Source organism: Cetorhinus maximus, chromosome 3, assembly GCF_964194155.1.
Source record: "Cetorhinus maximus chromosome 3, sCetMax3.hap1.1, whole genome shotgun sequence".
NCBI lineage: Eukaryota > Metazoa > Chordata > Chondrichthyes > Lamniformes > Cetorhinidae > Cetorhinus > Cetorhinus maximus.
The window spans coordinates 51,848,945-51,872,285 of NC_135881.1; the positions used below are offsets into that span (position 1 = coordinate 51,848,945).

Sequence of the window (23,341 nt, forward strand, 5' to 3'; positions counted from 1 at the left end):
TCTTTTGTCCATGTTTGAACCAAGGCTGTAATGAGGTCATGAACTGAGTGGCCCTGCCGGAACTCAAACCGAGCATCAGTGAGCAAGTTATTGCTAAGTAACTGCCGCTCGATAGCACTGCTAATGAGACCTTACATTACTTTATTGACGATCGAGAGTAGACTGATGGGGCAGTAATTGGCCGGGTTGGATTTGTCCTGCTTTTTGAGCACTGGACATACCTGGGCAATTTTCCACGTTGCCGGGTAGATGCCAGTATGGGAGCTGTGCTGGAACAACTTGGCTAGGGGCGCGGCAAGTTCTGGAGCACAAGTCTTCAGTAGTATTGCCGAATATTGTCAGGGCCCATAGCCTTTGCAGTATCCAGTGCCTGCAGCCGTTTCTTGATATCACGTGGAGTGAATCCAATTGGCAGCAGACTGGCATCTGTGAGGCTGGGGAATTCTGGAGGAGGCTGAGATGGTTTATCCACTTGGCATGCATAGCTGAAGATGGTTGCGAATGCTTCAGCCTTATCTTTTGCACTGATGTGCTGGGCTCCTCTATCATTGAGGATAGGGATATTTGTGGATCCTCCTCCTCCTCCAGTGAGCTTAATTGTCCACCACCATTCACGACTGGACGTGGCAGGACTGCAGAGCTTAGATCTGATCCTTGGTCATGGAATCGCTTAGATCTGTTTATCACCTGCTGCTTACGCTGTTTGGCATGCAAGGAGTCCTGTGTTGTAGATTCACCAGGTTGACACCTCATTTTCAGGTATGCCTGGTGCTCCTCCTGGCATGCTCTCTTGCACTCTTCATTGAACTAGGGTTGATACGCTGGTTTGGTGGTAATGGTAGAGTGGGGGATGTGCCAGGCCATGAGGTTACAGATTGTGGTTGAGTACAATTCAGTTGCTGATGGCCCACAGCGCCTCATGGATGCCTGGTCTTGAGTTGCTAGATCTGTTCGAAATCTATTCCATTTAGCACGGTGATAGTGCCACACAACACGATGGAGGGTATCCTCAATGTATAATTAATATCCACATTGATAAAACCCAAACAGACAGGCAGTGTCCATGGAAGGCACTTGGTTGAGATATACATCAATTATTTAATATTGTTTCCCACTCAATCATTAACTAACTAAGCTTTAATGAAAAAAAGTTACTGAGTGGAATGGGTTTTCTTACAGGGGCTATGAGGCCAATGGGACTTTGCCAAGGCTTCATCCTGTTAATCTCACTCCTCTACTAGCATCCAAGACACCTGTTACAAAAGACAGGGTCATATCTTCTCAATAAAAAACTGTATGTCAGTTTCTCCCTTTTTAATTCCCCAGCTTCATGGTTATTCACACTGTACAGTAAGGTTGGAAAAGCTAAATTGCTTTTGAGCTTGACATGAATCAATGCATTCATTTATCCTTCCTGTACTGCTAGTGATAGACAAAAGTTAACCTTTTGTACTTGACCACTGATAACCTTAAAGCTGGCACTTTTGATTACTGGCTTGGTATGACCCTTCTAAATTTTATTTCTGAACATTGCAGCAATTATTATTATTTTCAACTGCAAAGCATATTTAACAAATAATGCAATGTACTCAATTGGAATTCATTTCCACCTCTTCGAGTTTCAGAGGGAGCCAGGGTGCCCAACACATGAAGCTAGTGTTGCCTGCCAAACACAACTGAAGTGCAAAGGTGAGGACAAAGAAGAAAGACTTGATAGCAAATAATTTTTCTCCCTGCTAGATTCCTCCAGCTGTGCCCAATAAAATACAAAACAATTAACAAACTGTCCTGATGCTGCTGGCTATAGGCTTTCAGGGGCTCTGCATGAACGGTTAAATTTTATCTCCGTTTCCTTAAATGAACTACAGGTTATAAAGTCTGCAAATTGGTACCTTAAGTTTTAAATTGCAACTTAACCACATGACCTAAGAATAAAAAGGTGTGATTGTTAAGTAGTATGTATAAAAAACAAAGCATATGTATGCGCCTAGGGTGAATCACAGTTGCTGCAGTACAATAGTGCTTCCTGGTTTGGGGCCAGCCAAAGGCCATCTCTAACAACAGAGTCAAGCCACCTCCCCTTAACATTCAGTGGCATTACCACGTTGAACCCCCACTAGCAATACTCTGCGGATAACCATTGATGAAAAACTTAACTGTGGCTACAACAGCAAGTCAGAGGCTGCGTATTTTCACCTCCTTACTTACCAAGCTTCTCAACCAACTTTAAGGCACAAGTCAGGAGTGTAGTGGAACATCCCACATTTACCTGGATTACTGCAGCTCCAACAACACAGAGTATTTCAACACCATTCTGGATAAAACAGCCAGCTTGATCGGCACTGCATCCAGTATCTTAAATGTTCCTCCACTTCCTCCACCACCAGTGCACCATGGCTGTGTGTACCATCTACAGGTTGCACTGCAGCACAACAATGCAAAAGATAAGGCTGAAGCATTTGCTACAATCTTCAGCCAGGAGTGCCGAGTAGATGTCCATCTCTGGAGGTCCCCAGCATCACAGTTGGCAGTCTTCAGCCAATTCGATTCACTCCATGTGTTATCAAGAAACGGCTGAAGGCACTGGATACTGCAAAGGCTATGGGCCCTGACAATATTCCGGCAATTGTACCGAACACTTGTGCTCCAGAACTTACCACGCCTCGAGCCAATCTGTTCCAGTGCAACTACTGGAATGTGGCATCTACTCGGCTATGTGGAAAATTGCCCAGGTATGTTCATACACAAAAAGCAGGACAAATCCAACCTGGTTAATTAGTGCCCCATCAGTCTACTCTCAATCATCAGTAAAGTAATGGAAGGGGTCATCAACAGTGCTATCAAGCAGCAGTTCCTTAGCAATAACCTGCTCACTGACACCCAGTTTGGATTCCGCCAGGGCTACTCAGCTCCTGATCTCATTACAGCATTGGTTCAAACATGAACAAACGAACTGAACTCCCGAGGTGAGGTGAGAGTAACTGCTCTTGACATCAAGGCCACATTTGGCCAAGTGTGGCAACAAGGAGCACTAGCAGAACTGGACTCAATAAGAATCAGGAAGAAAACTCTCCGCTGGTTGGAGTCATACCTAGCACAAAGGAAGATGGTTGTAGTTGTTGGAGGTCAGTCATCTCAGCTCCAAGACATCACTGCAGGAGTTCCTCAGGGCAGAGTCCTAGGCCCAACCATCTTCAGCTGCTTTATCAATGACCTTCCTTCTATCATAAGGTCAGAAGTGGGGATGTTATCTGATGATTGCACAATGTTCAGCACCATTCGCGACTCCTCAGATACGGAAGTAATCCACGTCCAAATGCAGCAATGCACCACCGATGCACGCTGGCAGCACTGCGTACCATCTACAAGATGCACTGCAGGAATTCATCAAGGCTCCTTCGACAGCACCTTCCAAAAGAATGATCACTACCATCTAGAAGGACAAGGGCAGCAGATATTTGGGAACACCACCGCCTGGAAGTTCCTCTCCAAGTCTCTCACCATCCTGATTTGGAAATACATCAGCCGTTCCTTCACTGTCACTGGTTCAATGTCCTGGAGCTCCCTTCCTAAAAGCACTGTGTTTTTACCTGCACCACATGACCTGCAATGGTTGAAGAAGGCAACTCACCAGCACCTTCTGAAGGGCAGTTAGAGATGGGCAATAAATGCTGACCCAGCCAGCGACATCCCATGAATGAATTTAAAAAAATAACCCCATGCTGTATCTGTCTTCGGAGTGTTTGATATCCAGGATTGGGCGGACCAGTGGCAAGTAACATTTGCACCAGTCAAGTGCCAGGCAATGACCATCTCCAACAAGAGAGAATCTAACTATTACCCCTTGAAGTTCAATGGCATAACCATTGCTGAATCCCCCACTATCAAATCCTGGGGGTTACCATTGACCAGAAACTGATCTGGACTAGCCATATAAATACCGTGGCTACAAGAGCAAGTCACAGGCTAGGAATCCTGTGACGAGTAACTCACCTCCTGAATCCCCAAAGCCTGTCCACCATCTACAAGGCACAAGTCAGGAGTGTGATGGAATTCTCCCCACTTGCCTTGATGAGTGCAGCTCCTACAACACTCAAGAAGCTTGACACCATCCAGGACAATGCAGCCCACTTGATTCGCACCACATCCACAAACATTCACTCCCTCCACCATCGACACACAATAGCAGTAGTGTGTACTATCTGTAAGATGCACTGCAGGAATTCACCAAGGCTCCTTCAACAGCACCTTCCAAACCCACAACCACTACCATCTAGACATTCAAGGGCAGCAGATAGATGGGAACACCGCAACCTGGAAGATCCCCTCCAAGTCACTCACCATCCTGACTTGGAAATATAACGCCATTCCTTCACTGTTGCTAGGTCAAAATTCTGGAACTCCCTTCCTGACAGCAGTAGTGTGGGTGTACCTGGACCACATGGACTACAGCGGTACACAAAGGCAGCTCACTACGACCTTCTCAAGGGCAACTAGGGATGGGCAATAAATGCTGGCCCAAGCCAGCGAAGCGCACATCCCGTAAATTAAAAAAAACTTACCAACACTTCTTCGACAGTACCTTTTAAACCTGCAATTTCTACTGCCTGGAAGAATAAGGTCAGCAGGCACATGGGAACACCACCACTTGCAAGTTCCCCTCCAAATTTTGCATAACCAAGGAGGTTATGCTGAATTTATATAAGACACTCATTAGATCTCAGCTGGAGTATTGTGTACAGTTCTGGGCGCCACATTATAGGAAAAATGTGAACACATTAGAGAGAATGCAGAAGAGGTTTACAAGAATGGTTCCAGGGATGAGAAACTTCAGTTACAACGATAGATTGGAGAGGTTGGGACTGTTCTCCTTGGAGACAAGAAGGCTAAGAGGAGATTTAATAGAGATGTTCAAAATCATGAGGGGGCTGGACAGAGTAGATAGGGAGAAGCAGTTCCTGCTTAAAGGATCAAAAATGAAAGGGCACAGATTTAAAGTGATTTGCAAAAGAAGCAAATATGGCGTGAGAAAATACCTTATCACACAATGGGGACGACTTTCCCCTCGTCGGGTGGGCGCGGTGGGTAGGCCCGGGAGCGCTATGCAATGGTCCACCCCCTGCGATTGGGCCCCGACCGCAATTTCACACTGACTGGCCAAAACGCTCAGCGCTGCCTGGATGCCTGGATTGGGGGGGGAAGAGGGGGAGCGCAGAAGTCAGTGCATGCCCACAGGTGCGCTCAGTGAAAGCTCCCTGAAGGCACAAAGTTGCCTCAGGGAGCTGAAGATTTTTAACATGAAAAATAAAGAATGGAAAAATAAGGGAAACATGTCCCCTCATGTGACTCTCACATGAACAGGGACATGTGAAAAATGAGTTTTAAAAGTTCTTTTTTAATCACTGGTCGAAACCTCATCCTGCCCGTGGATGAGGTTTCGCCAAAAAATGCAAAAGCCGCTTGACCATTTCACCCACCCGCCAACCAATCGGTTGGACGGGCAGCGAAAAATTCCATTTAATTAATCGATTAAGGGCCTTAATAGACCTTTTAATTGATAGCGGGCACGCTGCCACCCCTCACGCGTGCCCGCCAAGTGAAATATCGCGAGAGTGCACGATGACATTGGGATGCTCACCCGACATCATCACGCACTATTTCACTCCTGTTCGGGTCAGGCACCTGCCCGACGAGGGAAAAATTCTGCCCAATGAGTGGTTCGGGTCTGGAATGTACTGCCTAGAGGTGTAGTGGAGGCAGATTTAATTGAGGCATTAGATGATTATTTGAATAGAAACAATGTGCAGGGGTACGGAGAAAAGGCAGGGCAATGGCACTAGGTCGAAATGCTCATTTGGAGAGCCGCTGCAGACACGATGGCCTCCTTCTGTGCATTAAAATCCTGTGATTCTGTGAAATTTCCCACCACTCTACTTGGAAATATCTCTAAGCCAAAATCCTGGAACTCCCTGCAGAACAACACTTTGGGTGTACCTACACCACCGACCACAGTGGTTCATGAAATTGGCACGCCACAACCTTCTCAAGGGCAATTAGAGGTGGACAATAAATGTTGACCTAGCTAGCAATGTCCACAATGTGAACAAACAAAAAAAGATATCTCAAGAGTGTTTTATAGGGCTGTGAATAGTAAGTGGACAGTAAGAAGGGTGAGCGGGCTGGGTACAGGGGAGGCAGGTGAGCATGGAGATTGTCAGAACAGTGCAAAAGCATGTTTGAAGAGGAAGGCAGAGATGGAGGTGGCAAAGTGAAGATTCTGAGAAAGGGTGGTTCAACAGGTCATGAGCTGAAGGAGCAGTTGCCAATGGTGGAGCAAAGGCAAACAACGCAGGAACAGTGGGCTGCAGGCAAATGTAGATTTGGAAAAAGTCATGCTGAGAATCTTAAAACAATTCTCTAGAACACAGAAAGCCAATGGAACTTGTTAAGGACAGAAATGATAGGGGCATTAGGGTGAGTGAGAACAAGGCTCATGGCACTCAAAATGACTCGTTTCTTAATGGTAGAAATAGGGAGGCTGGCAAGGAACAAATTGTAGCAGCCCAGCTGCTAGGTAATAGAGAAGTTTGGAGAGGAGACCTTGGAGAAGTTAAGATCATTGGACTGAGATGGAAAATATGAGTGGTAAGTAGGTGGGTGGGAAGGTTCAAAGGAGAAGTATTGGGTGTTTATGAAAGAGGCAAGCATAGTAACGTTGAGAAGAACATGGGACAGACTGTACAGTATGGAAGGATGTGGGTGATCAAGAAAGGATAAGCAAGGAGGAGACTGGAAGTGCATTATAGGAAACAGTAGATTGGAGGCCTTTAATTCTGGATACAATGGTCTGGATTTAATGCAACACATAGTGGTGGGACCCATGGCAGCTGGGCCCATTTAATCGCAGGAGAAGCCCCGAGTTTGTCTCTTGGCGGTGGGAGAATCTCCCCCCGACTAAGTCGGAGAAAGGAAGGGGCTGATGCAGGATACCCAGCCTCTGGCAGCGGGATGTCAATTAGGCTCATTAATGAGCTAATTGACACCCATTATCCCTGAAGCCACCGCAATTTAGTGGTGCTTCAGGGATTAAATGAGGCTGCACGCCTTTCCCACACCCTCAGAAGGCTGCCTAGCAAACCCTGTCAAGTTTTTCAGTGGCCTCCAAGGGTGGGTACCTTGTTATCAGGCAATCTGTGCCCGACTGAATGATCTGGCATCGGTAAGCGAAGGGGCCGCTGAAAGCCACCCTCTGCCCTTGCCTCTGACCCCCCTGCCCACTTCCCACAACCCCCCAGCCCATGATCCCCAACCTACCATCAGTCACCTTTGTCCTGGGGTCCCTTGTCGATCCTGGACCTCTGGGGGATGCATTGCCACCAGCTGCCATGGCTCCCGCAGCTAGCCTCTGATTGGTCAGCAGCTCGCCTCTGATTGGTCAGCAGCTCTGGTGGGCGTGACTTCTCCTGCCAGGGACCTCAATCGCGGGGAGGCTTGATAGCCACTTATGTGCCCGAAGGGAACTTGATTCTGTTGGGCCTCCCTCATGGAACTGGCAGAGGTTCCCCAATGGTTCTCCGACCAATGGGCAAGACCACCATCAGCCCCACAAAATCCAGCCCAATAAGTCTGTTTAAACCTTATGTTTGGCATCCTAGGGCATAGTAGAGGTTGGTCAGACAAGACAATTTATTGTGAAGAGGAAGAGTTGGATTTCCTCTTGCTCTTCAGGAGGATCTCAGAGTAATATTAGGAAATGGCTATGGAAAGTAAGTGGTGGTTAACCTTGAGGTGATTAAGGAAAAATTGGAAATGGATTCCTGGGCAGATTACTTGCTGTGTGCATTTGAGTTTATGGTCAACAGATACACATAACATGAAGTTGCTATTGCATCAGGGAAGTAGTGGGATTCGGTTGCTGTCCAGCTTCTGGTGATAACAAGGACACCAAAAGAGGAAGGAAGGAAGTTGTTGAGAAGATCAATAGAAATATCAACATCATCCAAGTGGAGTGACAAGGTTGGGGGATATTTGAGTGTGATGGGGTTTATGTGAGAAAAGAGAGAGGGAAATACATTAGGATAAGGGAGATAAGAAAGCATTAAGTCGCAAGGCTGTGCATGGTGACAAGATCGAGATGTGGTCAAGAGTAAGTGGGTCAAGCAATGTGGAGGATAGGATTTAGAACATTGGTTGTAACATGAATTTAAAAACTAATATGTTCATTTTAGTCCAATTTTCCCTTAAAAGCACAATAAATAATCTTTAATCTGCTTTAATCTATTATGTATAACAAAGTAAATGGACGGGATTTTCCACCCCTGCCCGCCACCGGTATTGTCCGGTCCCACCGAAAGTCAATGCTGAACTTTTGGCTGGGCCGCCAAATCTCCTACGGCAGCTCCCACCACAACGGGGCTGGAAAATCCTGGGGAAGAATTTTCCCCCTGTCGGGGGGGAAGTGCAAGAGTGGGCACAGGCGGGCTCACCTCCAATCGGCGCCCCCAATGTGGGCGGGCATGTGCGCGAAAGAGCGCACTCATCTGCTTGAGGCTAAGTGCTGCCTCAAGGAGATCGGCGTCAAATTTAAAAATGGTGAAGGGGCAAAAATAAAATTTCCCTGACATGTCCCCTCATGTGACACTGTCACATGAGTTGGGACATGTCCATCACTTTAAAGCATACATTTATTAAAATTATAAAAACCCTCATGAAACCTCATCCCGCCCGTGGATGAGGTTTCATGCTTTTTCTGAAGCCCACCAGGGCTCCCGGCCTGCCCGCAAACCTTAAGGTTGGACAGGCAGGTTCATTAATTATCTCAATTACTTTTTAAATGGCCTCAATAGGCCGTTGACAGGTTGGCGGGTGCACAGCTGATTCGGCTGCGCCCCCGCCGACCTGAAAATTGAAATGACGCAGGGTAACGTTGGGAGTTCCACCCGACATCATCCCGCGTCATTTTACGCGTTGGCAAGCGGGCCCCGCCCCCCTGCTCGCCGACCTAAAGATCCTGGCCCTTGCCAATGTCTGTAACATCATTATTGCTGCTCCTTCCCTGTAGGTGGCACTGTGGGGATTATGTTATAGAAAAACTTGTATTTATACTGCACCTTTCACAACATCCCAAAGTGCTTTACAGTCAGCGATTTACTTTTGAAGTGTAGTCACTGTTGTAATTTAGGAAGCACAACAGCCAATTTGCACGCAGCAAGGTCTGACAAACAGCAATAAAATAAATGCCCAAATTGCCTGGTTTAGTTGTTAATTGAGGGATAAATGTTGGCTAGGATGCCAAAACATGCCTGCTTTTCTTCAAACAGTACCATTCAGACCTTAGATCAAAAAGCATAATCTCAGGCCTCCACTTCTCCTTACAGGCCAGCATTTTGAAGATAGGCACCATCATTCTGCCCAAATTTTTTTTAGCCTCTCTTCACTTCCTCCCCTTCAATTCTCCTTTTCCCCTTTCCCCTCTTGGACTGCTCCCCTTTTTTATACCATTTTTTTTCTCTCTTTTTGTCATCACTTCTTTCCTCTGTCCAAGGCAGACAGATATTTGGTTTAAGGCTTCAGGTGAAAGATGGCGCCTTAAGTATTGAAGTGTCAGCCTAGATCATATGCTCAAGTCTCAGGAGTGGGCCTAGAGTCCATAACTTTGTGACTTAGAGGCAAGAATGCTACTGCTGACATTCATGAAATGCAATGAAGTGCAACTAGCATAATGTGACAGTCATGTACTGGAACAATGTCATCATTTTCATTCACCACTTAATTGTAGCCCTGGGCAGAATTTCTCGCTGAGCAGGCAAAATAGCACGTGATGACGTCGGGTGAGCGTCCTGATATTGCGCACTCGCGCAATGTTTTGGTTGGCAGGTACGAGCGGGGGTCCGAGCCATGCCTGCCATCAATCATGAGGCCAGTTAAGGCCATTAAAAAGGTAATTAAGCTAGATTTTACGATGCCCGTGTGATTTCATGCTCATCGCATGGGCAAAACTGGTAGGCGGGCAACCAACAATTTGCAAACCTCATCCAAGGGCAGGATAAAAAGGGACAGCCGCATTGTCAGTGTGAGTAGTGGGAAGTTTTGGAGATAGTTTGCTGCTGGTTGCTTATCTGGAGCTTCATCTCTGTCCAAGGCTTCATTCGTAGCATTTCCAGGCTTCATTTCAGGACTCACTGATGTCTCCAAGGCCCCCAGATTCAGACCATGTGGACTCTTCCAGGTATCAGGCAGCCTTCTGTGACCCTGGTAATGGGGATTATAGTTTCTGCTGGTGACAACTCCTCTGAGGAGGAAGAAAGTTGGAGAAGGGAGGGAGGCCAGGTGTTCCAATGCAGTTTCCAGGGGAGCGATCTGTGGGAGGGGAGGTACAGGCACAAAGGGGCGCAGGGCTAGCAGGCAGTCCAAGGCATTAGGGGCCGCAGATGACGCCACTATCCTGCTGCCAGGGTTTACAGGCAGGGATGCAGTTACCTCAATATGTCCAACGTGCAATGCCGAAGAAGGCTCCGCCTCTCCAGGGAGACAGTAACCTCCATTTGTCAGATTATTGGGCCTGAGATCACCTCCGACTGCGTGGGTGGACACCCCATGCCAGAGGCTCTGAACAGTGGCCCTCAACTTCTATGCTTCTGGCTCTTTGCAGGGGTCAGTGGGGGACCTGTGTGGAGTCTCCCAATCAGCTGTCCATAGTCTGTCAATCTGGTGACAGAAGCTCTGTTCAGGCAGGTATTGACTTTACTTCATTTCCGTATGGACGAGGTCAGCCAGGCTGAGCGAGCCAGGGGGTTTGCAGTGATTGCTAGGTTTCCCGCGTCCAGGGTACCACCAACTGCACACATATGGTCAGCAAGGTGACAGCGGGTGAGCCGGGTGCCGTCGTCAATAGGAAGGGATTCCACTCCATGAAGGTGCGGATAGTGTGTGACCATAAGATGCATATTCTGCAAGTCCGTGCAAGGTGCCCTGGCAGCTCCCATGATGCTTACATCCTAAGACACTCCCAGGTACCGAGGCTCTTCAGTGCTCCAGCCTGACTGGATCGATGGATGCTGGGTGACGAAGGCTATCCCTTGAAAAAGTGGCTTATGACGTCCCTCCACCACCCAAGAACAGAGGCAGAGCAGCGTTATAATAGGACCCATGGCTCCAGAAGGGTGGTGATAGAGAGAACCATAGGTTTTCTGAAGATGCGCTTCCAATGCCTGGACAGTCCAGCGGGGGCACTACAATACCCCCCAGAGCTGGCATCACTGATCGTGGTTGCATGCTGCGCTCTCCACAATCTGGCACTGGCAAGGGGGGACCCACTGGAGGAAGAGGATCTTGACGCAGCTGTACAGACCACAGAAGACGAATCCAGTAGAGTTAGAGAACGCTGATGGCATGGGGGCCGGACCTCTGTAAACTCCAGGGTGGCAGGGACATCAGGGATGCCTTGATCCAACGCTCCTTCAGCTAGGCTGCCAAAGAACTGCACCCACCTCATGCCAGGGCTGCCGCCTCCATCCATGATGTCCGAAATGCCCCTGTCATGTGAACCCAAAGTCCACTCAGTGCCTGTGCAATAAAGTTTAGAGCCACCCATTACATACCGGCGTACCCTGCACCGAACATAAAAGGTGAAGCATACTCAGGCCATCACAACAAAAGCAAATTTAATGGGCAGAATTTTACGTCCCGCAGGCGGGCATGCGCCCGACCCAATCAGGCATGAAATAGCGTGCAATCAAGTCGGGCGAGCGTCCCGACATCATCACACACTCGTGCAATATTTCAGTCGGCGGGCATGCATGTGGGTCGGCATCACGCCCGCCAACAACTCGGCGGCATGTTAAGGTTATTAAAGTATTAATTAAGAGAGAGTTTCGCTGCCCGTCCAACCTTACGGTTGGCGGGCAGGCGAATTAGCCAGCCGGCCTTTGCATACTTTGTGTCTTGGTGACGCCCCCCTCGCTTGCACTGGCATTGGAGGCAGCCTGCTGACTCTGCTATCTTGATGGCCTTGATGACCTTGGCGGTTGTTCTCTGGCTAGTGGAGTCTGTGCTGGCCCCACCTGGGAGGGAGCAGCCAGTGCTACGGCTGGCTTCACCCAGTCATTGCAGCTTCATCAGATGCCACAATCATTGGCAAAGGGACGGAGGAGCTGCTGCCGTCATCCAGGGTGCCCTGAGAGGAGTCCACAGAGATGACAAGCAGCTCGTGCGCCAACGTGAGGTCGCTCTGGACCTCCCTGCTCACCACTGATGGATGGGTACCTAGCTAGGACACTGGGTGCCTCATCCACTCCCACACTGGCACTGACCACCTGAGGTCATTGCCTGTGTGAGGGCTTGCAGGTCCGAGCGCAACCCCAGAAACCCCTCATTCTGTCCCTGGAGCTCCGTCTGTATGAGAGTCGCCACTCTCCCAATGGAGGAGGCATTGTGCTCGGCCATGAGGGTCAACACAGTGATAAAAGCAAAAAACTGCGGAGGCTGGAAATCCAAAACAAAAATAAAAATACCTGGAAAAACTCAGCAGGTCTGGCAGCATATGCGGAGAAGAACACTGTTAACGTTTCGAGTCCATATGACTCTTCAGCAGAACCACACAGTGCTCATGATCTGCATGGACTCCGCCACAGTGGAGACCATGGCACGCAAACCCTCAAGGATCTCCGCCAGATCCTCCTGCACATCCTGCTGGATATCCAGCATCTGCCGCCTAGTGGATGACTCCAGGGGCCCATCATCAGCCTTTCACCCAGCATTGTCCTAGTCCCCAGCAGTCCTCAGACTGCCGGCGCCCTGGGTACTCCCTGCCTCCGCCTGCACCTCAAGTGAGTGTAAAGTGCCCTCAGCAATATGCACCAGCGTCCCAGCTGCCCGTCTAATGCCCACCAAGGTGCTGGTATCTGCGCTGGTGCCTGGTTCAGAGACGCAGGTGCAAATGAAGCCCTGTGGTCCTCCGGCATCAGGGGTGGCCCTCCAGCGTCCAGAGAGCAAGTGCGTGCTGGTGAGTCTAAGGGAAAAGAAGGGCATGTCATTAGTTAAAGTCATCACACTGTCTCTATGCATGTTAGGCATCCTGGTGAGACGATGGAGATCTGCATCATGATGATTTCATCTTTCAGTGATCAATGGAGGCTCCAGGTTTGAGGCTCCCATCAATGAAGAAACTATACTAGAATGGTTGCACCAACTGAAACTCTCACCTCTGTGCACTGCGCTCTTACCTTCATCTGGCACCCCCGCCGCTCCACGCCCGATTGCCACTCTCTCGAACCAGGCTCTCGAGCTTGAGGGCGTCCCGCTCGAATCTGGTGAGCAGCAGCAGGTTGGGCCGGCCTCCGCCTGCATGTGACCTCACTGATTGGTTATGGCTCGTTCTCTCCTGAAACGACAGAGAAGCATTGATTCATCCACTCTCTACCTGCAGCGCCATTACAGCCTGGCCAACCTCAGCTGAGGAGCACCTTGCAGGGCACATCCTAGTTGCGGCCCTCGAGCCGCAAGGCACTCAGTCCAAGCAGCCAGGGCTCACCCCCTTGGCCAGCTCCAGCGTCATTGACAGTTGGCACTCAGACTCTAACACCCCTGAGGTCCACGGGGGGATTACCACAGCTTAACACTTCTGCACGCTGATCCATGCCAACATGGTACTCACCTTCCAGAGCGCAGCAGGTCATTGAACCTCTTCCGGCACTGCACCCATGTGCGCCACATCACATCATGGCTGCGAACCTGCGCCGAAACTTCCTCCCATGCCCACTTTTGTGAGATGCGGTGGCCTCCTCCTCCCATCTCTGGAGATAAGGGTGTCCCTCTTGGCAGCCACCTCCTCCAGCAGGACCACTAGGCACTCATCCGAAAGGCAGAGGGCCGAGTGCCCAAACAACCTGCCCTCCCACCTGGTATCTCCAGCCACACTCGACTCCATCATGTTAGGTAACGAGAGATAGAAGAGCTGTTCTTCTGCAGCAGCCTTCAAAGGGCTGCCTGTGCCGTTTTTAAACCAGCTGCTGGGTTGCCATTGGACCCAGCGGCTGAAAAGCCCCTGCCCCCAACCGGCCCTTCCCGACCAGTGGGGAGCCACGTTTCATGCTGGGCGGGCCTTAATTGGCCTACCAGCATGAAATAGTGTCAGAGGGCTCATTTCCTGGCCGATCCCAGGCCCATCGACCTGAAAATTCTGCCCTCTGTGTTGCTCCAATTATCATTTTGTACTATGAAGGACCATTACACTTAAAAAGATTGTTCTTGTTAGATTGCTGGAACTGTAAGTGACTCAGCTTTGAAAACTTCCTTTCCAAAATAATTTCCTTTCTGCTGGTGTGGATTCTTGGTTCCCTAACAGAACTCGAAGTCTGACCAGCGGCAGCAGCCTAGACAACGCCATTTACCGTCAGTGGGGGGAGTGGAAGAACTCAGAAAAATGTATTGGTTGCTGAATGAAGCACATAATAATAGTTGCAGATCATCAGCAATGTGATAGGCCCAGTGAAAAGGAACATAATGCAACATTCATCGTCCAGCCATATCCATGACAACCTAATTAATTCCATTCTCCTACTCATACAGCTTGAAATTTTACAACCCTGAGCAAAAATAAACAAATCATGGATAAATCTGCCCCCCTCCACTGAGTATTAGAGCTGACACATGTGGTAAAGAAACCCCCCTCCCTCACTGAGTGGTAAAAATGACAGTGAAACCCTCCCCAAACCCATTTTGAGCAGGGTTTCTCTGTCCTGGCCCCTTGCTGAGCGGCGTCTATGCCCGACTACACCAGCCCATAGACCAACTCACTAGGTTATAATCAAAATCAACACCCTCTGCCCACCAACCACCACCAATGAGGAGCATCTTGACTTTAATCCCCTATCAGCTTGATGGCCCACTGGCACATTGTGGAATGTTCAGCCCTTGGATCAAAAAACACAATCTCAGGCCTCCACTTGCTTCTTACTGACCAGCACTTTGAAGATCGGTACCAGCATTCTAGCCATTTTTTTTAGCCTCTTCTCACTTTCTCCCTTTCAATTCTCCTTTTTCCTTTTCCCCCTTTTTATCCCAATTTTTGCTCTTTTTATCATCACTTCTCTTCTCACACTCTTCACTGTCCTTTTCCACATCATTTTTCTCTCCATCCTCATGTCCCAGTCCTCTTTTATCCCTGCCTCCTCTCAGCCCCTGCATCCCCATCTCCCCTCCCTCTTTCTCTCCTCTGCTATGCTCCAATTATCCCTCTGCCCTCTCACTGCTTTTTAGTTCCGTGGGTACCCATGGTCGGTGGGTCTGGGAGTCCCGCCCTTGGATGAGGTTTCCTCAAAAAGGAAAGGCCGCCTGGCCGATTCACCCACCTGCCAACCGTAACATTGGACGGGCAATGAAAAGTCTCCATCAATTATAACGTTAATAGCCTTAATAGGCTCTTAATTGTCAGCAGGCGCGCTGCTGACTCTCATGTGTGCCCGCCGACCAAAATATTGCACGAGTTGACATCGGGACACTCACCCGACGTCATCATGCGCTATTTCACATTCGAGCAGGTTGGCGTGCGCCCGCACATCGAGTGAAAAATTCTGCCCTATGTTTACATGCATTTGCTGTCAGCTTGTCCCACTATAAGTTCCTATCACAAATTTATAATGGAAACTGTCTCTGTCAGTTTGTCACGTTGTAATTACACCCTCTGTCAGTGGAGGTGGTGTGGGGATTACAGTTCACTCAGGGAGTCCAAGTTGCTGCATTTTACATGCATTTTGTAGTCCAGAGCTATGGATAGTGATGGTAGAGGCACCAACTTTCTTTCCATCACATGGCTGACCAGGAATCTCTGCCGCTCTTACTGACTGCCATTGGCGTGTGGTGGAAGGATTTGTAGGGTGATACTCACCTGTTTGGCCAATTTATGAATGCACCAGTACTGCTGGTAGGAGGATGTAATTATAACATAACAAATTTACAAAAGCAGTTTCTATTATAAATGTGGACATAGGAATTTATAATGGAAATATAAAAGTGAGGACAGTATGTTTGAATTTAAAATAGGGGCTGAATTATATCTGACAGCCCTACTACAATTATCACTGCCTTCTAGCCCCGCTTCACTCAAAGATTACACTCTCTAAGGCACAAGGTTATGGATTCAAGCCCCACTCCAGACACTTAAGCAAAGTAATTCAGGCTGACGCTTCAGTTCAGTAGCAAGGGAGTAAGCACTGTTGGAGGTGCCATCTTTCGAATAAGATATTAAACTGAGGCCCCATCTGCCCTCTCACAGAATCACACAGTGCAGAAGAGACCCTTCGGCCCATCGAGTCTGCACCGACACGTGAGAAACACCTGACCTATCTATCTCATCCCATATACCAGCACTTGGCCCATAGCCTTGAATGTTATGACGTGCCAAGTGCTCATCCAGGTACTTTTTAAAGGATGTGAGGCAACCCGCCTCCACCATCCACCACCCTCCCAGGCAGCACATTCCAGGCTATCACTACCCTCTGCATAAAAGTTTTTCCTCACATCCCCCCTAAACCTCCTGCCCCTCACCTTGAACTTGTGTCCCCTCGTGACTGTCCCTTCAACTAAGGGGAACAGCTGCTCCCTATCCACCCTGTCCATGCCCCTCATAATCTTGTACACCTCGATCAGGTCGCCCCTCAGTCTTCTCTGCTCCAACGAAAACAACCCAAGTCTATCCAGCCTCTCTTCATAACTTAAATGTTTCATCCCAGGCAACATCCTGGTGAATCTCCTTTGCACCCCATCCCATGCAATCACATCCTTCCTATAATGTGGCAACCAGAATTGCACACAGTACTCCAGCTGTGGCCTCACCAAGGTTCTATACAACTCCAACATGACCTCCCTACTTTTGTATTCTATGCCTCGATTGATAAAGGTAAGTGTCCCATATGCCTTTTTCACCACCCCACTAACATGCCCCTCCGCCATCAGAGATCTATGGACATACACACCAAGGTCCCTTTGTTCCTCAGAACATCCTAGTGTCATGCCGTTCATTGAATATTTCCTTGTCAAATTACTCCTTCCAAAGTGTATCACCTCACACTTTTCAGGGTTAAATTCGATCTGCCACTTATCTGCCCATTTGACCATCCCGTCTATATCTTCCTGTAGCCCAAGACACTCAACCTCACTGTTAGCCACCAGCCAGCCAATCTTTGTGTCATCAGGTAGACTAAAAATATCCTAAGCCACCATTCAAAGAAAAGCAGTAAAGTTCTCCACAGTGGCCTGCCTAGTACCTTCCCTCAACTAACACCACTAAAATCAATTATCTGGTAATTATCTCATTGCTGTTGTGGAACTTTGTTATGTGTAAATTGGCTTCCGCATTTCACTACATTACAACAGTGATTACACTTCAAAAATACTTCACTGGCTGTAAAGCACTTTGGGACATCCTGAGGTTGTGAATGACAGTATAAATGCACAGTCTTATTCATTTTTGTTTTAGTGTGCAACGCCATGGGCAATCAATTAATCACCACAGAAAATACAACTGAATCTTTTGCAATGTGTCTGCCTTATAATTTATCATATAAGTTAATGACGAACACAACTTCTATAAGCTTCCAGTAAATGCAACATTTGATTCAAATTAATGGGTGAACTGACTTGTGATATAAATGCAGTTCTTACCTTACTATACTGTCCAACAACATGTTTAAGGACATTGGAAGGAGCATCATGTAGCAGTGGATCTAGAGCTGGCAGATATGTGCATTTCTGCAGGATGTTTTTCAGGGCCTTTTTAGCCTGTTGAAGTGGAAAGCCATAGTGAAATTGTAAAGCATCTGCTGAAAACAATGCTTGGAATTTGCAACACATCATGTCCTACATTCCTGGGATCGAAACATCAGACTGCCTCAGTGTTTGCAGTTGGCTCAGTTAGAGATCTCTGAAATGAGACACTACTTGTATGGCTAGACATGGAAGGCAATGATTTTAAGTATAGAATTAAGCCAAGCTGCAAACACTAACAAACTGAAAATATAGGATGTTTGAATTGGTGTAAATGTAATTGAAAATCACAATATTAAAGAAAATATGATCTAGAGGTTTAGTACAAAAAAGGGTAAACCAAGCAATTAAGAAACCATGTTCCAATAAAGTTGTTCTGAGGAAGGAATTTCAGGCTAACCCCTATATTTTGAAAGTAATTTTATTCTTATAATTGTTAAATGGATTAGAAACATTTTTTTTCTTAGACATATATGGGTATCACAGCTTCAGATGTAGCGATAAACTGATTTAGCTTTCCATTTGTGAGCAACTGGGAAGTATATGCTATCATAACAACACCAATCTGTGGAAACAGGAATTGTTGGACATGCAGTAGGAAGTAGGCCTACAATTAATTTAATTGGGCAGTTCAAGTTTTCATATACTATAGATAGTGTGACAGAATTTAACAAAAGCTAAAACGAAAGGAAGGCAAACCAACAATATCAAAACATCAAAAAACCTATTTCTATATTATATCTCCAGAGTTTCTCAGTGCTCTAATAGGGGCGTTCTTTGAACTATTTACAGCTTTGGTTAAGTTATGGATAACCAATACTGCATGGCAATCTCTCATTATATGTCACCATATGAATGAATGCTAGTTCCTGGGATGGCAGGATTGTCCTATGAGGAGAGTGAGTACAGAAATAGGAGGATAAGGCAGATGAATGTGTGACTGGAAAGATGGTGCAGGAGGGAGGGCTTCAGATTCCTAGGGCACTGGGACTGGCTCTGGGGAAGATGCCATCTGTACAAGCCAGACAGGTTGCACCTGAACAGAGTCGGGACTGAGTTCCTTGCTAGTGCTGTTCGGAGGGCTTTAAACTAACTCGGCAGGGGTGTGGGAACCAGGAGAGAATATTAGAGAGGAATACCAGGGTGCACAAAATACTGGGAGAGACAGATAGTACTAGTATAGAGAATAGTAAGTTAATAGGTAGAGTTGGAGTAAGGAAGAAAGTCATGAAGTCTAAATCAATTACTGTGCATATATGTGAATACATAGGGTATAGTAAATAAGGTTGGGGAGTTACAAGTGCAGATTGCCATTTGAAAATATGATGTTGTTGGCCAGAGACCTAGCTCAAGGAAGGGCAGGACTGGGTGTTAAACATTCCTTGGTACAAATTGTTCAGGAAAGATAGGAAAGGAAGAAAAGGAGGAGGGGTGGCAGTATGGTTAAGGAGAACATTGCAGTGCTGGAGAAAGAGGATGTCCCAGAGGGTTCAAGGACAGAATCAATTTGGCTAGAGCTAAGGAACAAAAAGGGTGCAATTACATTGCTCAGTGTAGTCTATAGACCGCCAACTAGTGAGAAAGATGTAGAGGAACAAATTTGCAGGGAAATTACAGAGAGATGCAGCCATTATGAAGTAGCTATAATGGGGGGCTTTAATTGCACAAATGTAGACTGGGACAGTGGTAGTGTGAAGGGCGGAAAGGGGCAAGAGTTCCTAAATTGTGTTCAGGAGAATTTTCTACAGCAGTGTGTGTCCAGTCCAACAAGAAAGGATGCACTGTTGGACCTGGTACCTGGAAATGAGGTGGGCCAAGTAGATCAAGTGTCAGTGGAGGAACATTTAGGAGACAGTGATCATTTCATCACAAGGTTTAGGATGATGGTAGAAAAGGACAATGTGCAATCCAGAGTAAGAATAATTAATTGGAGGAGAGCTGACTTTAATGGGGCAAGGATGGAGCTGGGCTGGATAGACTGGAACCAAAGGTTGGCAGGAAAAAATGTTGCTGAACGATGGGCTACCTTCAAAGAAGAAATGGTTTGGCACAGTTAAGGTATGTTCCCTCAAAAGGGAAAGGTAGGGCAAACAAATCCAGAATTCCCTGGATGAAAAAGGAGATAAAAATTAAGATAAAGAAGAAAAGGTGTGCTAATGATAGGTGTCATGGAGAAAATACCATTGAGAATCAAGCAGATTATGGAATGTTCAGAGGGGAAGTGATAAAGCAAATAAGAGAAGCAAAGAGGGTTTATGAGAAAAGACTGAAAGCCAACATAAAGGGGAATCCCAAAATCTTCTATCGGCACACAAATAGTAAGAGGTTGGTAAAAGGAGGAGTAGGGCCCATTAGGGACCAAAAGGGGGATTTACGCATGGAGACAGGGGCCATGGCTGGGGTGTTAAATAAATACTTTGCATCTGTCTTTACCAAGGAAGCAGATGCTACCGAGGCTACAGTAACAGAGGAGGAAACTTTGTCACTAGAAGGGTTCAAAATTGATAAGGAGGAAGTATTGGATAAACTGTCGATACTTAAAGTTGACCAGGCACTGGGATCAGATGAGATGCATCCAAGGATATTGAAGGAAGTAGGAGGGGAATTGCAGGGGCACTGGCCATAATCTTTCAGTCTTCCCTAGACTCAGGGGGAGGTGCCAGAGTATAGGAGAAATGCAAACATTACGTTCTTGTTCAAAAAAGGTCGTAAGTATAAGCCATGCAATTACAGACCAATCAGTTTAATTTCAGTGGTGGGGAAGCTTCTTGAAACAATTATTTGGGATAGAATTAATAGTCGCACGGAAAAATGTGGGTTGATCAGGAAGAGCCAGCATGGATTTCTAAAGGGAAAATTGTGTTTAACTAACTCGCTGGAGTTTTTTTGAAGAGGTAACAGAGAGGGTTGATGAGGGTAATGCTGTTGATGTGGTGTACATCGATACAGAGCCACACAACAGACTTTTGAGAAAAGTTATAGCTCATGGAATAAAAGGGACAGTAGAACGTGGACACAAAATTGGCTGAGTAATAGAAATAGAGGGTAATGGTCAATGAATTTTTTTCGGGCTGGAGGAAGGTTTGTAGTGGAGTTCCCCAGGGGTCAGAATTGGGACCCTTGCTTTTCCTGACATATATAAAAGATCTAGATCTTGGTGTACATGGGACAATTTCAAGGTTTGCGGATGAGAAAAGACTGAAAGCCAACATAAAGGGGAATCCCAAAATCTTCTATCGGCACACAAATAGTAAGAGGGTGGTAAAAGGAGGAGTAGGGCCAATTAGGGACCAAAACAGGGATTAACACATGGAGACAGGGGCCATTAGGGACCAAAAGGGGGATTTACACATGGAGACAGGGGCCATGGCGACGGAGATTGAGGGGCGACTTGATAGAAGTTTACAAAATTATGAGTGGCATGGACAGAGTAGATAGTCAGAAGCTTTTTCCCAGGGTGGAAGAGTCAATTACTAGGGGACATAGATTTAAGGCGAGAGGAGAAAACTATAGAGGAGATGTGCGGGGCAAGTTTTTTATGCAGAGGGTAGTGAGTGTCTGGAATTCGCTGCCAGAGGAGGTGGTGGAAGCAGGTACGATAGTGTTGTTTAAGACGCAGCTTGACAAATACATGAATAGGATGGGAATAGAGGGATATGGACCCCGGAAGTGCAAAATGTTTTAGTTGACGGGCAATATGATTGGAGGCTTGGAGGGCCGAAGGGCCTGTTCCTGTGCTGTACTTTTCTTTGTCCTTTGTTCTTGATATGAAACTTGCAACCATTGTAAACTGTGAGGAGGACAGTATAGAACTTCAAAAGGACATAGACAAGTTGGTGGAATGGGCAGATAGGTGGCAAATGAAGTTCAATGCGGAGAAGTGTGAAGTGATGCACTTTTTTTAGGAAGAACATGGAGAGACAATATAAAATAAGGGGTACAATTCTTAAGGGGATGCAGGAGCAGAGGGACCAGGGTGTATATGTACATAGATCATTGAAGGCAGCAAGACAGATGGAGAGAACAGTTAATAAAGCATACAGTATCCTGGGCTTTATTACTAGGGGCATAGAGTACCAGAGCAGGGGGGTTATGCTGAGCTTATATAAGACACTAGTTAGACCTCAGCTGGAGTATTGTGTACAGTTTTGGGCACCACACTATAGGAAGGATGTGAACGCATTGGAGAGTGTGCAGAAGAGGTTTACGAATGGTTCCAGGGTTGAGAAACTTCAGTTATGAAGATAGACTGGAGAAGTTGGGACTGTTCTCCTTGGAGAGGAGAAGGCTAAGAGGAGATTTGAAGAGGTGTTCAAAATCATGAGGCTGAATAGAGTTGAATGGGAGAAACTGTTCCCACTCATAAAAGGATCAAGAACGAGAGGGCACAGATTTAAAGTGATCTGCAAAAGAAACAAATGTGCTGTGAGAAAAACTTTTTCACACAGCGAGTGTTTCGAGTCTGGAATGCACTGCCTGGAAGTATGGTGGAGGCAAGTTCAATCGAGACATACAGGAGGGCATTAGATGATTATTTGAATAGAAACAATTTGCGAGGGTACGGGGAAAAGGCAGGAGAATGGCACTAAGTCATAATGCTTATTTGGACAGCCAGTGCAGACACGATGGGCTGAATGGCCTCCTTCTGTGCAGTAACATTCTGTGATTCTGAGAGATTGAAAAGACTTAGGCCTGTGTTCTTTAGAGTTAGAAGAATGAGAGGTGACCTCATTGTGACATAAACAATTCTTATAGGGCTTGACAGGGTAGATGTAGGAGGGATATTTCCTCTGGCTGGGGGATCTAGAACCAGGGGACATAGTCCCAGGATAAGGAGTAGGCCATTTAGGACCAAGATAAGGAAGAATTTCTTCACTTACAGGGCGGTGAATCTTTAGAATTCTCTAACACAGGGGCCCGTGGAGGCTCAATCATTGAGTATGTTGAAGACAGAGATGGATAGATTTCTAGTTATTAAAGATATCAAGGGATATGGGGATAGTACAGGAAAATGGCATTGAGGTAGATCAGCCATGATCTAAATGCATGGCAAAGCAGGTTTGGAGGTCTGAATAGCTTACTCCTGCTCCTATTTCCTATGTTCCTATGAAGAAGTACATGATGTAAAATAATTTTGACTCCATCACAGGTCACCAAAAACATTTTGCATAATTTCAGGATTCACACAGCTCATAAATTTGTTCGAAATTTAAAAATATAAGATGCAATGCAGTCACTGCACCTATACAATGACACCACATATAAACCTAGAAATTACAGTCAGCAATGCTATCATACAAATCATTGGGTTAACATTCTTTATCAATTATTTTTAGATGCATTGCTCCATTTAAAGTAAGCACCAAACATTTGTCAATAACATTGCTCACAGCAATTCCCAAGCTATAGTTACATAATTACAATGTGGCACCATAAAATGGCCGGTTGAAATTCTGTGATAGCTGAGATTTTATCCTTTTCTCCATTAAAGGTATGCCCTTAAATTATCATTCATCCTGTTAATTTTTATAAAATAGCAAATCATTTTGAAGAAACCAACTAGCAATCTTCATGCATC

The 23,341-nt window shown here is 46.7% G+C and overlaps 1 protein-coding gene across 2 annotated transcripts in view; it reads right to left on the bottom strand.

The window, feature by feature from the left end:
- The window catches only part of spag6 (sperm associated antigen 6), a 217,176-nt gene that overhangs the window by 22,721 nt on the left and 171,114 nt on the right, over nucleotides 1–23,341 (bottom strand). For both annotated transcript variants that reach the window (XM_078538315.1, XM_078538321.1), the window contains one exon: nucleotides 17,662–17,778. In XM_078538315.1, coding sequence (XP_078394441.1) covers nucleotides 17,662–17,778 — 117 coding nt within the window. The remainder of the gene's footprint in view (nucleotides 1–17,661; nucleotides 17,779–23,341) is intronic.